Consider the following 17,635-nt stretch of genomic DNA (forward strand, 5'->3'; position numbering starts at 1 on the left):
AAGTCACGCCGTATGCCTGGTGGGGTCTATGGGACCCGGAGGCACTTTACGCAAGTCCTTTTACGCTGATAGCTCACCACGGACTGAGAAAGCGGGTGGAGGGCGTTCCGCGGTTAATAACGGCCAGCTACTAAAAACGGTGAGGCTCGAAATTCAAATTTAAATGAACTACAACGGTTCGCGCGTTGGTGTGGGTCTGACAGACCCTACCAGGCATGCCAAGGGTTAATGTAAATTTTAACAAATAATATACACAAAAATTAGTTAACGACCATATGAAACGAACAAAATACCTTTATAAATACTTAACCAATAAAACGATAGCTAATAAAGAGAAGGTTAAAGAAAAACGTGGTGGTGAAAATTCTTAGGACTTAGGACTTAGGGAGTAGAGTAAAATATTAAGCGATATGATAACTTTAACAAACACGTGAACTCAAATTTTACCAATAGAACTCTCAACGTTCAGATACAAGACTGTAAACTTCAATCAGTTTACGCTATCCGTAGTTGTACAGAAAAATAAAAGCAGCTAAATCCATCTGTTAGAATCAAGCGCGGACTTTTAAATCCTCTGAGATGTATTATTAAAACTATAACTAGTAACCTGGACCATGATGACGATTTAAGATATGAACACATGATTAAGGGCATAAAGACAAATCAGAATGTAGTCAGTAATAAGGTTACCTTAATATCACGAATTTCTCAATCATTGGTAAAAATAACAAATTCCACAACTGAAAATATTATGCAGATTGATAAAGAATATAAGAAAACTAATTAAGGAAACAAATGCTAATATAACTGTTAATATATTTGCAAAGATTTACAATTTATTTTTCCATAATTTCCAACTCCTTTACCATCTAGCTACCTAGCTAGCCAAATTGAAACAAGTTTTGCATTTATTCAATTAATTAAAAATATTACGCCAGTCTCTTATGAGCACAGATCATCATCATCATCATCATCATCATCAGCCCATATATGTTCCCATTGCTGGGACACAGGTCTCCTATGAGGGTTCAGGCCATAATCCACCACGCTGGCCAAGAGCGGGTTGGCAGATGTCGCATGTCGTCGAACTTTTCTTGGACATGCCGGTTTCCTCACGATGTTTTCTTTCACCGTTTTAAGCAGTAGTGATGTAATCCACATGTGCAGATAGATTGATGCATGCAGATGCATGTTTGACAGCTTTAATTACTTTTCATACAATATAGGCACCTGCCACCCAGTACCGGTTGAAATCAGCAACCACAAAATCGAACCAATTGCGGAACAAAGTGAATAATTTTTAGTAAATCTGAAAATATACTATCTAAAATATGTGATAACGAGATAACTCATAAAAATATTAAAGGCACCAAACTTCGTGTGTTGGATAACAACTGCAAGGTTCAAATTGGATTGGAATTAATCCTGAAACCTCACCATGTAAGCTCCAGTCCAATGTCCATCCCACCATGTCAGCTCCGATTATCATTCTCTCTGAAATAAGTGTCACCAAGAATCAATTGCAGAAGAAACCCATAAACCTGGGCACCATACAAATGAGCTATCAAACCTACAACGTTTAAATAATTTAGTAAAAATTAATGAAAGTGATATAATAATGAAAGTGATAATAGTGAATAGTGACACTTGTTAATGTGAAAAGCATCAGTAAAGTTATTAGTTCTAATTTCGTTATTATGTCTTTTCCTAGTTCATAAGTATATGATTTTCAAATTCTTTTTTCAAAATCATCGGAGTGATAGCAACCGCTTTGATAATTTAGAACTTGCGGAGGGAAGAGTTATATTGGGTGAGTCTCGCTCTCACGTAATAACAACTCGTTGATTGTGTTTAGAACCATGGGCGGCCGACACTGATACTGTATTAAAATTGTTTTGACTATGTCGCGTCTGGAATGTGAAGGCTAGAATAAGGTTATTTGTAATTTATATTATAAGCTAGTTAAAAAGTCAGTCTATAATAAACCCTACAAGAGCAACAACACGTTTTTTAAGAAGTTTCTTTGACTCTCCCCAAATTTGACTAAATCGCAAACAGTACTATCAATACAAACTGCTTTGCTCTTAAACTGAATTTTCCCAGATGAAGAAGAAGAAAGAATTTTCCCAGTGAAGCCCAAGTTTTAAAGTTCTAGCTCAGTCTATATTTATTTGCATTTTACCAAAAAGCCACGTATCTTAAAGATCAAGATAGATTAAAAACAAAAGCAAGTCAAGTCCCAAAATTTTTGACAGTTCATGCATGACGGGCCAAGGCGGGGGTCGTTGTGTAAATTTCGGACCAAATTTGTGACAGATCTTTAAATTTCCCTAGATTTTCGCGGAGACGCAGTTTAAAGAATTAATTGGTATTAATTTATTAGTGCAATTTGTGAATCTGATGGAGTGTGTGTTTTTGTGCTAAACTAGGAAACAGTGGAATGTTCTTGGTGTATTACTGTGCAATGTTTAATACGTAAATATTATATTTATTTTTAGTTAACGACGATAGACAAATATAACATCATACTACAATTTTCTTTATTTACAGTATGATTTATTTTATGTATATAATAATTCACCGCGGATTCAAACCACAAGATTATTAAATCATATTTTAAACACCTAGATTTATTGATTACTTAATTGTTATTTAAAATAGCGCTTTTTTCAGCTTCAAATAAAATGTCTTCATTTGAGAAATTAAAACTCCTTATATGGAAAAATTTTCTCCTTCAAAGAAGACATAAATGGCAAACAGCTTTCGAGATATCGTCCCCTGTGATATTTTCTCTATTTTTAATATTAATAAGATGTCTTGTCGATCCTCAATCTAAACCAGATGTATCATACCCACCATTTCTTCCAACATACTTTAACATGAGTGAAAAACAATTGTAAGTATTAAAAAATAATACTGAATATACTGTCAGTTTATTACATTAAATAAAAGTGTTTCTTTAACCATCCTTTAATATATTCATAGAGGAAATTTAACAACAGCAAGAAGAGAAGGAACATTAGCATTTTCACCAGATAATGCTCTTACTAGAAAAATTACAGAGAATGCAATGGCTACAGTGGCTTTAGACAATTTAAATGGTCTTCTTGTATTATTATTTGATACAGCTATGCTCCCAGAACCTAAGGGATTTAAGGATTCTCTTGATTTGGAGAAAGCACTAACTCAACCCAATGCCATGAATAAAATTCTAGTAGGAATTCAATTTGATGATAACATGGCTAGTAAGTTATTAATATTTTATACATATTTTTGTTACATATACTTATTTATCCCTACTCTCTTCTGATAGATTTAGAAGTAATTAATTATTGATATTGATTTTTTGTTAGATCTGTTAGAACACAATTATTAAGCTAAGCTGAATGTACTTTACACTTCTAAACTCTGTATTTTTATGGGAATAATTGCAAAACTTTAAATTTTATTTTTAATTTTAGTTCATTTTTCTTAATGAAATATTAAAATGAATCACAAAACAATTTAATTAATTGTTAACTCTGTACATAATTGTATGTATACATGTGTATTAATTGTGAATCTTTCATGTTGCTAAAACAGGTTTTGAATGACTTGTTACAATGTTCATGTAATTAGCTACATTGTAAAATATCAAGCTTGCAGTCTTATCATAAATTTATGTAGATTCCTTGAATCTACTAATGTCCTGTCCTTGCTTTTTTGAGTGGCATACAAAAAAAAAACAGTTTTAAAACCTACATCTTTAGAAATATGTATTAAAAAGAAAAGTAAAAATACTTTCATTTGAAAATGATAACTGAATTTTAATATAAATTATATGAATTTTGAAAATTAGAGAAACAAAAAATTACAATATTATCAGGAACCAAGAAATTTTCTATATGTGTATATATTTTCTTATGCAAGAAACTTACTCTTATCAGTTATGTAATTATAATCTTTGCATATGTTATAAGCAGATTATGGTTATGAAATATTTATTAAAAGAGTTTTGTGTGTTTGATCTTTTACTTTTTGTATACTTATAAACAACAAATATATAAGATACTGATAAATAACACATCTTGTAATTGAACTGTTTTAAAATTTGAAATAATTAAAAGTTTTTTTTAGATGCTACTGAATGGCCTGATGATATAAATGTTACATTGAGGTTTCCAGCAGTGATGAGAACTCCTATGGTTGACCATCCACTGAGAGCAAGTTGGAGGACTAATTTGCTATTTCCTTTATTCCCTCTGCCAGGCCCAAGAGACCCAAATGATGCATATGGTGGCAAAACTCCAGGTCACTATTTTTATATATAATGCATTGTATTATCAAATATATCTGAAGTCTTCCTAAATAAATATACATATATTGATGTTATTTTTAGTGTTTAGTAGGATTATATGTCTTATCAGGACAATCTTTCTCTGCAAGATATAAATTTACTATTTGCAATTGAATCATGTGTTTATGTAAACATTTTTTGGTGTTCTTGAATTATATGGTTAATCACTGATAGTGCAACATTGTATAACAGATTAATTGTTAACAGATTATATCAATTGCCACTTGGATATTGATAATACATAAATATTAATATTCGTATAATTTTAACAGTACTTTGATTTATAATTGTTTACAATAAACTTGAAAGAAATTGCTCACAATATGGGCATACATATTTTCAAAATTTCGTATTTTATTGTTCTAGGCTATTCGCCAGAAATGTTTCTCGCGGTCCAACATGCTGTATCCCAGGAGATAATAAAACAAAAATCTGGAAAATCTGTTAATACCAAGGTTTATTTACAAAGATTTCCACAAATGGCTTATAGGGAGGATAACCTACTGATTGCTATGGAAAGATTCATTTCAATGATCATAATGCTTTGTTTTGCATATACGTTCGTAAATACAGTCAGAGTTGTAACGGCAGAAAAGGAATTGCAGCTGAAGGTATGATAGTACCTTTAATATAAGTTCATTTTCGCGAATGCTTTAACAGTTATTTACGAAATTGTGACCATGGAGAAAAGGGCAAAGAATAACTAGTTCAGGTTCCATGTTCAATAGAGCATATCATATCTATATCTTCTCCCAAATTTCTTGAACAGAGATATATATTTTTCAGCCACATAGAGAAATATTATATTAGTGTAATATAAATATTTTTATTAGTGTCTATCAGATATCAAACAGGACTTTTCGTAATAAGCGAACTAGTTATATGTCACAATAATAAAGCAACAAAACTGCAGAATGCAGCATTCATAAATAAAGTAATTCGCTCATCCTTACAATACAACACGTTACACGACACTTTAATATGAACTAGCTCTATCAGACATAAATAATCGTATTAATACTATTAGGTTCTTGCGCCGATACACGTTCCACATTGTATTATCGAAGGTCACATTCGAATAATTACTAAGCTCCTTGAATAGGGAAGACCTATCAATTTAATATATTATTATAGATTTGGCAACATTTTAACAATATCAATCAGGGTAATTGTGAATGGGATGATATGGAAATAAACCTCAATAATGTATTTTTCGAAATTTATTAGTTCAAAAGGTTTTGCATTTACACAAGAAAATTTATTATTTCGAGTTGTTTTCAATCAACCCTGTTCACAATTACCCTGATAGGGCGCATCATTTTACCTATGTGAGTAAAAATGAACTAGCAAAAAGTAGTACTTTAAGAGGGCTCGCGAAACTTTTATATTTATTTAGTTTTTTTTGCTATGCTTGATATTTCACAGCTAGTCGTTAAATAAAAAAAAATGTAATTTTAAAAAACTAAGAAACGCGCTTTAATGATAGTATAAACTAAATTGTTTTATGTAGTCTTACACGGAGTATACGTAAGAAAATCATTTAATCCTGGTGATCTTATAAGGATAATAAGATAGAGTTATGAAATTGTTGTATTGTCACTGATCTTTAATAGCTTGAATTTTTTCTGTTCATTTAAAGTGGTTCAATATTGAGCCTAACGAATCGGTTACATACAAAAATACAGATGAAGCTAGCCAAAATTTATAAGTGCGAAAATTTTCAATAAAATGTATGTGTATACTTATATCTTAGATTATCAGTTCACGATAATAACTTACATGTTATATAATTATAAGATAGAACGTTTTTTTTGTTTTAGGAAACAATGACGATAATGGGTTTACCATCATGGCTGCATTGGCTCGCCTGGTTTATAAAACAGTTTTCATTTCTATTGATATCCGTTGTATTAATGGTTATTTTGTTCAAGGTAAGCTATTGAATGTTTACTTCAACTCGAAAGTTTCATTTCATTAATGACGTTACAGTGTGACCAATTTCCTTATTGAATGACATACACAATGGTTTTTTTTCGTGTTATACCCACACTTCGTCTTCTACAAATCTATAATATTATAGTGTATGTACATCATTTAAATATGTAGGATGAGTGTTAAATAATATTCTAATTTATGATGCACTAGCTGCGGCATCACTCGCGCGGTACTCCAGTAAAAAGTAGCCTATGTGCTTATCCAGACAAATTTATCTCTATCAAATGTTATACAGATACGATAATCTGTTTTGCGCGTGAAAGAGTAACAAACTCGTACATCTGTCCATACATACAAACTTTCCCATTTATAATGTTAGTATGATATATAATATTGTCATGTTTTGCATCTAAAATGCGAGTCACCATCCAAAGTTCACATACTTGCACAATTTTTATCCCGCTGTGCGACCTTGCCGGCTGCCGGCGTACAATAGCATCAACTGTGTTGACGAGAATAACCTTACGTGAAATATTTACTACGTAAACATTTTCGGGATTCTAAAAGGTGTAAAATATCGATTATTGGATGTAATATGTACGGAAAGGGACGCTACAATTAAAAAGCGGCTGGGAATTATAATAAAATACACAAAACAATCGTTAGTTACTGTATAATATTCACATTTTGTTTATCACATTCATAGATACAGTAAATTAAAAAATGGGAACTAGGCGACTGATAAACATGTTTAAAGTTTAAACATATTTTTAATAGATAAATATACAATATACTATGAATCTTTATTAATATAAACTGAATCACGGTAAACAATGTATTGCTAAGCGTATAAATCGAGAAAGGCTCCACTAATTCGCGTATTTTTTTAAACGTCTTTGTTAAGATATAAGAATGCTTCTTGTAGAGAGGAAAACGTAGCACGAGTGAAGCCGGTTTGGACTGCGAGTATATAGTATTATATGTTAGTCTTACGTATAACAGTAAAACACCAAAACACAATAAGTCACACAACAACACTACTAGGAATTCAACAGTGAACCAAATCTTATCTTTTTCGTCAAGCTTTTCCTTTTAATAACAACTTTAAAAGAACTTTTTCCTAGGTTGGGTTTAATAAGTTTCTTTGATTAGGTTTGATTTTAAAAGTAAAAAAAAACTTGATATTGTCTTGCTGAATAGCTCACCTTTAGTTACTTTATACTAATATATATTTAGTTTGCTTAGAATAAAATGAAATGAGATCTTGAAAGCTTGCACCTCAGTAAATAAAAAAAATATATTTTTGAACATCAAATGTTGAATGAAATATCGATATACATATAGTACATACGCTTATGTCTCCATATTAATTGGTTAATTTAAACATTTGTGCTTCGTCAACAATTGTATGGTACACTTTAATTGGCTTCAATAAGTAATCGTACCAACTATTTATATTGTTTCGTGTTGCGGCCTACCAGTTCAATTTATTTAAACCGAATTTTAACGAAGTCATTTACTCCTTGTACATGGCTTCGTTAAAATTCATAAACTTAATGACTGGGTTTGTTTTCAAATGTTCTAGAGTCAGCTAAAAAGCTACCAAGCTACCACCTAACACATAGTTTTATGAACCCATTATTATTTAAGAAGCTACATATTTCATTGACAAACTTTTCGTTACTTCTTCAATGACATACTATTTTGACATCATTTGATCGAGTTTCTTTTAAATTTAATTTCCATTTAGCATTATACTTTTCCTGTTTTCTAAATTATATAAAACATCTAGGCTCGACCATAACTTAAATATAAGTATATATGTATTTAAATTTGATTATCGTCTTCTCATGAATTCTAATTTAGTAATTTTTACCAAATTCCAACAAAAAAAAAATATCTGTAAGCTACGCTCGGTCCGGTTTTTTATGAATTTGCAAAAATGTAAATTGACTTATTCAAATTTTAAACAACTTTAACTGACTTCCAAAACGAAAAGGAGGAGGTTCTAGGGTCGTCTGTATGTATTCATCAATAAAAATCAACTCATTCTAAAATGTCGCAAACTCTAAATGACGTCATCATAAGAACAGGAATACTTTTTTATTTTACCCTAAACGTTTACTGTCATTACTGACATTATAATAATAGACTTAAGAATCTTTCTCGATCGATTCAAAAAAGGAGGAGGTTATTAATTCGACTGTATTTTTGTTAGCTCATAAGTTTTGCTGGATGATCCAATTCTCAAGATTATTTTTCGTTTGAAAGTTGGTGCCTGCCAAGTGCTATTTAAATGTGGTTGAGTTGTACTATTCTTTTCGTTTTAATTTATTTTCCTATAAAATATTTAACAACATATATTACGTGTTTACTATATCAAAATAAAGAAATTTCTTTACTTCTCAAGGCTTCATAAAAAAATAACATTGTCAACACATTACGTTGCTACAAGCTTACTTCGTACTGATGTGATACCGTGCGGGAGTAGAGACGCGAATCCTGTGGAATTCGCTCGCTTGGCCTTACGAAATGGGGCGAAATCCGCGCGTCATTTATATTTTGTTTCTCAATAAGATAAAGTCTCCTCAGTTTAAACGTAGCTTAAGGCTTTCCTTTTTACACTTTCGTTGTTATGGACCTAGAATGAATATTAATTTGTTTTTGTTGATTTATGATTCATAAAACCGGTAGAGTTATTAAAATGTAATAAATTATTAATATATAGTATTGAAATACAACTTGAAAGTTGTATCATCCTACTAATATTATAAATGCGAAAGTTTGTAAGGATGTGTGTGTGTTTGTTGCTCTTTTACGCAAAAACTACTGAACCAGTTGCAATGAAATTTGGGACGTAGATAGCTGGACAACTGGAATAACACATAGGCAATTTTTTATCCTGATATTCCTTATTCCTACGGGATACGGACTTACGCGGGTTAAAGCGCGGGGCGCAGCTAGTAACTTATAATGGCTGAAATATTAATACCATGTTTAATATGCTTTTGTTAACACATATACTGAATAACATAAAACTGAAATGTTTATTTGTTTAAAACGCGCTACCTTGGAAATCTCAGTGATTCCTGGATGATATAGGTTATAGGTATATATGTAACACACACACACACACACACACACACACACACACACACACACACACACACACACACACACACACACACACACACACACACACACACACACACACACACACACACACACACACACCACACACACACACACACACACACACACTCTATTACGGATTTTAATATTGTTAAATTTACAATGTTATTTTATATATAAATTTATATTATTTTATATTATTAATTTATGTTATTTTATATATAAATTTATGAACATTATAAATCGTAGCGTTCATACGTTGCTATATAATTATAGCAAATCTTTGTAATATCTACATTATGTTATTTTCTGCATTTAACGCGAATTGCTTATGATATTATTTAGCAATGTTTACAATGCAGGGAAACTGAAAAAATATGATCTGTATCTAAATAATCGTTCAAATTGCTACTGAAGCACTTCGGGATGCTGTAATTTTACGAATGCTATTTTTACGCCTACGTCAAAAACTTCCGTGTTTTAAATAAACAAGGTTGGGGCCACGAAGTCGGGACGCCTACGTCACAATATGTCGACCCCATTTTTACGCCCTTAACACAATTATCGCCATTCAATGGCATTTTTTTGTCAAAAAATATACCTTTTAGATATTTGCATCCGCCCTTTGCATCTTATATAGCTAAATATATGTATGTTATGTTGAGCACTTTATATAATAGAATAAATAGGACTAAATAGGACATTATCAAAACTGTGTATTATCTTTTTCTTACAAATATTATTTAAGCATTAGTTCGCATTTTCAATTAGGTAAGCGAATAAATAGCCTCATATGTTAAAGCACGAATCTCTGCTACAAAATTTACAAGTGGTCACATTAACAAAAAAGTGACATTAATAAAAGAATTTAGGAATATGATATATTGTCTGACCTTATGAACAAAGTTCTCAGAATTTTATTTAAAGGAATAAAATTTTTGATCAGTCAAACATTTAGAGAGGTTATTAATTATCGTGACCTGTTGTAAAAAATATATGTATATCGCCAGTTCGTCGTTATTTCATGTATGTTTATTTTTGTGTATGATATACTATGCATTTACATATTACAACAACAAATAAAAAAATGTGTCCAATATTTACTCAATCTATTTCACTTGTTTATTGTTTTAGATACCTTTCAATGCAACCGCGGATGGTGAGAAATATTCAGTCTTTACATATACACCATGGACAGTTCTGTTGTTCTTTATGCTTCTCTTTGTTATGGCGTCGTTGGCGTTTTCTTTCATGGTGAGCGTATTCTTTACGAGAGGTAAGTTTTAGTTGCTTTATTTTGTGTGTAAGAAATAATGAATAAATTTTATTAATAGACTCAATAACATAATTGACATATTTTTTTATATTATATTGATTTGTTTATAGCATTCAATATTACTGTAATACGATGTAAACCTACCTACGAAGAATCACTCTTTACTCAATAGTTACTTACTACGCAAATTGAACAATGTAGACCGAAATTTGAGATAGAATTCATAAAGATTACAAGTTATCTTTATGTATTCCGAATGATAATCAAAGAAATGCCGATAAACACTCATCTTAGCCTTGTCCCTACTGTAACACTTTGATAATAATCCAGCACGATCTAGATATATATTGAAAAAATGATTTAACCCTTCATTTCCGGACTCATAATACCCACATCTACACATACATTTTACATAGGTACTATATTTTTATAGTAAAACGGGCAAACGAACAGATGGGTCGCTCTGTAGCGGATCACCATCGCCTCTTGTCTCTTGTGAAGGTGTGGCTAGCCGGTAGTAACCTTCACACACTAGAAACAATCAACGAAATATACAAAAAATCTGGTAGCATTAATAAACCTCATAACATGATGGAATTTTTTGATTTAATAGATACTAAAATTAAGATGAATAAATTAACACTTCATAATACAAGGCTTTTAATTTTTTTCTTATTTACAGCAAACACCGCGGCATCGTTTATGGGTCTGATGTGGTTTTCAACATATTCCGCCTATTTTTTAACTCAAATGCTTTATGAGGATGTCGCCTTGCACACAAAATTTCTCCTAAGTCTTATATCTAATGCTGCTATGGGATTTGTATTGCAAATGCTCATTATTTGCGAGGGAACGAACCAAGGTAAGCACGTTGCGTTAGCCATTTGCTAATGCTATGATTATATGTCCCTATATCATTCTAAACAGGTCTCCTGGTGGTTCATTTGACCCATCAGTTTCTTGACATGGGCCTGTAGTCTATAATACTTTCATAAAATCTAAATATAGATAAATGTTACGAGATTTGAAAGGCACATAATACATAAAACAAACTTACAAATCCCGCACTCTGTAATCTGAGCGTGTTTATGAATTCATGATTCATTTACGCAACATCCACGTTGTTTGAAATTCCTGTTACAAATGCAATTCATTCAGAATAACTTATCTTCCCGTTTCTTTCATTTCGCAAAGATACAAAATAATCTGAACTTTTTTGAATAATCTCAAGCGGTTAATATAAAGGCCTTGAAGTAAACTACGTTATGTTTATTATAGTGTGCATAATTATGCGCTATAACTAATTAACACTTCTTTTTGACATACACTTCCTGCAGAACTTTATTAATTGGGTTTCTCATAACATTGCATTGTGGCGGTTTAATGATTTATAGAATATTCCATGCGTAAATCAAATAATATTTCTAACGAATCATATGTTCCTATGCCAACTTGTAAGTTGTTAATCCACAAGCTTCTATAATTTACTAGCTGCGCCCCGCGGTTTCACCCGCGTAAGTCTGTATCCCCTAAGAATATAGGGATAAAAAGTTACCTATGTGTTATTCCAGGTGTCCAGCTATCTACATATCAAATTTCATTGCAATCGGTTCAGAAGTTTTTGCGTGAAAGAGTAAAAAACATACACACATCCTTGCAAACTTTCGCATTTATAATATTCGTAGGATAGGATAGGATAGTAGGATAGGATAAAACTCTTTGGTGTTCTCAAATTCTTGAGAATACTCGTACGGACAATATTGCAACGAATACGCGGTAACACGTTTCAAATTATTTATGAAAGTCCCGAATTAAGATTTATTTGTGAGTAACCATACCTACAGTTTTTTATACGTCACACATGTTCTTGAGAATGATAAATGTGCCATGTCATAGATTATTTTAACTATTTCTATGAGATAAGACGTTCAAAACTAACTGTTATATAAAGATAATGGTATGTAGTTTTATAGGGTGAGAGATAGTGTACCATGTGCGGATGGATGCCTTGTATGATTTGTAAGTAAAATGATGACGAAAAACTTTAAAATTAATAATATTTATAAATACAAATCAATATTGGAAATTAAAAAAATAATATAATTTTAATTATAAGTAAATGACGTTTAACGTTTCGCCGTATACTCGCACCACCATTTCATATTTTCCCTACTACTATAGTCCAGAACCGATGGAATTAAATCGTATAGAATTTAAAGTTTACAGTGGCAAGATTTTTTTTATATATATTATTTTACAATTTCAAATATATGTATAGGGATAGGTGATGTGGAGGGCTGATGTGTTCCAGCCGAAGGTTACCGTATACATATGCCTGAGCGTGCTATACAAGACTTGATGCTATTAGAATTTCTTGCCTTACAGGCTTTTATTTCGAGGGTTCAGTAGGTTTTGGTACATAAGGAAGTTAGCACAATGAACAGTATACGAAGTAATTTGTTAAAACGGCTTACATTTTTAAGCGATTAACGAAAAATATATGTGTCATGGCGATTTGCTTTTTGTTTCTAAATGGATAACATATTGATTACGGGAAATGTTCCTGACTGTTGTTCGTGTTGTTTGGCAGGAATGTAAACATGCTAAAAGATCTCGAAGGCTATTGGGTCACATAATAATATGGTGAACATCATACAGTAGGTCTTGTTACGTTGACCTTTAACGTATATAATCCATAGAACAATACTTTTTACGTATGTTGATATTATACCCAAAATATAATTATTAATGTACTTACTGTGAAAACTCCACTATGCTATATTTAAAACTGAATAATGGTGTATTATTCAGTTACGTATATAGCATTAATTTTAAATAATATTATAGTCCTTCACATTTGTACCCGCAGCTTGGGAATATGAGTAGATAAAATATTTAATTAATGCCTTTGAAAATTGGAATAAAGTACATAAAAATACAACAAAAATGCTTTTTTAAAAATCGAAATCATTACTGTATATAAGATAAATCATTACTAAATAAAACATTGATAATTAAAATTAAACGCTAAATGGAAGAAATTATATATGGATTAGGAATACATATATTCTTTATGTTATTTATAATAGTTCTATGATTATTTTATTTAATCACTAGTAATTATTGTGTAATTGAATAGACAGAACGAATCATACCATGCTGAGTAATTCCACGAATATAATAACACATCGTACTTTCGGTGCGTGCGTACTTAACGCACTCGCGTGTTCGTAGACTATTGTTTATAAATACATTATGAAAGTAGATTTATATGTTTATTACATTTTGAAAAGATTAACAAATTTCAACTGTCCATCAACAGAGACTCAAGGCGTACAGAGCACACTCATGTTAATATGTTTACATTATAGTGTTATTGAACCGGTAAAATGAGGTCATACCCTACATGGCTATTGTATATTTTTTAAATAAATCAATGTTGTTGAAACTTTTAACATAATGAAAATTTGCAATCAGAATTAAAGAGTATAATATGTTATCGTGTATTAGAATAGGTTCTTAGTTATGTATGTTAGTTACCTTCTCCCCGAGGTTAAAATGCATAGAATAAGCTAACAACGAATAATATGCTTTCACGCTACTTGCTTTCCGTATATAATAAATCCGGTGATGAATTTATTCTATTTATTATATGAATGTATTATGTTGTGTATTCTCATTGAATTTAGGTTGTTTTTGTGTCGGAGCAAAATAAATAGCAAAAAAAGACATGACTTAAAAATATTACTACTAGTCATAAATTTTTTTTATATCTCCATTTGCACTCCTATTTATAGAATTACACGTACATGCTAAACCAGGAAAAACCTATACATCACCTCCACTTTACGCTAGTTATTAATCACACGATCCCCCAGCTCAAATCCCCCACTTACAACTCCCCACATTGGACACTTAACATTATTATTCCATTTATTAGATCTAAGTTTACTGTTTATATAAACGTGCAGAATTGTTATTTATACGTACTATTTCATATCTTTAGGTACAGCTAACTATCGAACCTGCTAAAAGTCATTATTATAACTCATCGTCAAATAGCTGTTTTAAACCGCATAGCAATGATGAATAATTGCTACAAAAAATTGAAAATGGCTCCTCCGATACGAAATATAATCTTCTTATCTTCATATAAAAAGTAATGAAAAATCCTATGAAATAATATTAGACCAATGAATCATGTATTATTTGATAGAAGTGGTAAAAATCTTAATTGCCTTTAGACACCTTTAGCAGATAATAATCATCAGGATACAAATTTTAAGACAAACTAAAATATACCGAACTAGCGTTTTGAAATTGTTTCACGAATAATTAACCTTTAAGGTGACAAGACTGTCAATGCTATTAATAAACCAGCAGAGTACATACAAAAATGTGTATTGTATTTACATCACCAAAAGAACAATTGCGCAATTGCCTGAATGCTTGAATTTTACAAATAATCTACATTTCAGGTCTACAATGGGATGAATTATTTTCGCCAGTGTCGTATCATGATGATTTCCACCCAGGTCACGTTGTGATTATGCTTATTTTAGACACTCTAATTTATATGTCAATAGCCATGTATGTTGAAAAAATTCGGCCCGGCACATATGGCGTTCCGTTGCCGTGGTACTTCCCGTTCACAAAGAGTTTTTGGTTACCAAATAAAACTAAAGTTGCTGGTAAGTGCTGCGTATTATATTTCTATATCAAACCATTTGATTGACGTAGTTGTAATCGAAACTATATGACCTGATTCTCAATAAGTTATTGAAAATGAGTCTGCTGATAACATGATACATTATCTCCTTTTATTAAAAGGATGCTTTATTCAGAACCTACTACATAATAATTATATAGATGTACATGTATGAAACACATGATATAAAGCTACACATAAGGTGGCGCCCATGATTTCGTATGCGTCGAACGTTGTGATTAATGTATAATCAATGTGTTTTCATTTTTTATGAGAACATTGTTATCCCCGAGAGTATAGCAACTATATATTAACACATAAATATAGGTTAGTTTATACCTAAAGTTAAAAGGAACAATTTTTTTTATTTTTCTTGAGCTGACGTGCTACTGTAAGTTCCTTTAAATTGGACAAATTTTGATTCAATTATATGATTGTTTTTTATCTGATGATTGAGGTTTAATTTTTACTTGACTTGAAATTGAAAGAAGATTTTTGATTAATCTCTAGAATCGCTAAATTCGCATTACAGATACTCGGTATTGTGATTTGAGAGCGCGTCCTTTAGTATAGTAGTTTACGCGCAAACGTAGAACCAAGCGGCACCAATCCTGGGTACTATTCCCAGTGGGGGCTTTCAAATGTGTCGGTCTGGCTCGATACAGAGGGTTTATCACTTACTTGTCTGAACATGGGCTTCAATCTTATTTACAGCATTGTATATAGATGTACCAATTACGACTGTTCTATATACATTTTTTATTTCCAGCTGTAAAAGAATTTATTTTTCAACCCCAGGGAGTTACGTATAATTAAGGCCCTATATTATGTGATATGCCTTTGTTATGTATATCTTTACATAATGTCATATTTATTATAATAATATGTGTATTTTTATAGCGGTTACGTTAAATGACGGTGTTGATCAAGAGTACAAAAACGCACTATTAAAAGTCGTTCACGACGAGGAGCCGAAAGGAGTTCCAATGGGTATTAATATCGAGGTAATTTCATTGAATATTTTAATAATAGTAGGTACAAAATGCCCTTTGAAATATACCCTGCCTAACCTACCTTTATACCCTACCTTTGAAATATACATGATTAGTTTCTCATTTACAAAATTTGTTCTAAAAATACATAATATCATACATATATATTGAAAAGTGGAGATATGAGATCATATTTATATTATAATAAATGTGTCTATTAAGTTGTTTGGCAAAACATCGTCTTAGTTAAATATTTTAGTATATAATGTTATCAAGTATCTATCTAAGAAGTGAAGAATTGTTAAACGATTTGATCAAAGCATAAGAGAATGGTTTCAAAACAAAAACAAACTTCAATTCTTTTCATGTTTTCATACAGGTCGGTGCTCTCTAAAACAGGTTTCATCGTATAGAGTCAGCCTTATCATAAAACGATGATTCATGTCCAATGTGTGTCTTTCATAGTGTAATTAATACATACCGCTCTCGTCATCTTATATATATAAAATTCTCGTGTCACAGTTTTCGTTGCCATACTCCTCCGAAACGGCTTGACCGATTCCTCTGAAATTTGGTAAGCATATTGGGTAGGTCTGAGAATCGGCCAACATTTTTATCCCGATATTCCTACGGGATACGGACTTACGCGGGTGAAACCGCGGGGCGCAGCTAGTAATAATATAATTTTAACTAGATACGTAAGACTGCAGATGAGGCAGAAGTTCGGATATGGGTATAAGAGGTACAACCTTCTATGAGTGTTTCAAATAAAGTTTAGCAAAATATTACCCGATACTGTGAAAAACGAATATTTAGGTGTGGAGGTTTCCTCACTAACCGTATTAACGAATACGATAGTAAAATAGCATCGCACTTAAAAGTAATCCTTACCAGATAGTACCTAATGCGTATTTCATTTTTTAATACATTCATACGGCAGTTCGAACATTCTGCATTTATTTTTTGTGTCCAAAACTTTTATACCTTATTTTTTTACCTTGTGGAAAAAAACATTTATCGTTTAAAATATGAATGCAGAATGAACGTACGGAATATGATTATTGCGCTTGTTTTATTTTATATAGTACGTTTTCATTACACTTTCTCTTCGGATGGATAGTGGCATTGACGCTACTTTCCACTCTTGAAATTGACGATTATCTGCTGTTTTGCAATATTTCATGTTTATTATTTAATGTCTTTAATTTACAGTATAGGTATTTGTTTTATGATCTTATTTTTGGCACTACTTTAAA

The 17,635-nt window shown here is 31.4% G+C and overlaps 1 protein-coding gene across 3 annotated transcripts in view; it reads left to right on the forward strand.

The window, feature by feature from the left end:
• LOC119832241 (ATP-binding cassette sub-family A member 3-like) overlaps nucleotides 1–17,635 on the forward strand; it is a 38,288-nt gene that overhangs the window by 6,834 nt on the left and 13,819 nt on the right. The window contains exons 1-10 of one of the 3 annotated variants that reach the window (XM_038355899.1): nucleotides 2,270–2,475; nucleotides 2,674–2,896; nucleotides 2,986–3,245; nucleotides 4,117–4,290; nucleotides 4,703–4,947; nucleotides 6,157–6,267; nucleotides 10,538–10,679; nucleotides 11,362–11,541; nucleotides 15,158–15,370; nucleotides 16,288–16,391. In XM_038355899.1, the coding sequence (XP_038211827.1) occupies nucleotides 2,685–2,896; nucleotides 2,986–3,245; nucleotides 4,117–4,290; nucleotides 4,703–4,947; nucleotides 6,157–6,267; nucleotides 10,538–10,679; nucleotides 11,362–11,541; nucleotides 15,158–15,370; nucleotides 16,288–16,391 (1,641 nt within the window). In that variant the 5' untranslated portion in view covers nucleotides 2,270–2,475; nucleotides 2,674–2,684. Of the gene's footprint in view, nucleotides 1–2,269; nucleotides 2,476–2,673; nucleotides 2,897–2,985; nucleotides 3,246–4,116; nucleotides 4,291–4,702; nucleotides 4,948–6,156; nucleotides 6,268–10,537; nucleotides 10,680–11,361; nucleotides 11,542–15,157; nucleotides 15,371–16,287; nucleotides 16,392–17,635 lie in introns of those variants that run through there. The other 2 variants (XM_038355901.1, XM_038355900.1) reach the window with 2 other exon arrangements.

This window comes from Zerene cesonia, chromosome 15 (genome assembly GCF_012273895.1).
Source record: "Zerene cesonia ecotype Mississippi chromosome 15, Zerene_cesonia_1.1, whole genome shotgun sequence".
Lineage (NCBI taxonomy): Eukaryota > Metazoa > Arthropoda > Insecta > Lepidoptera > Pieridae > Zerene > Zerene cesonia.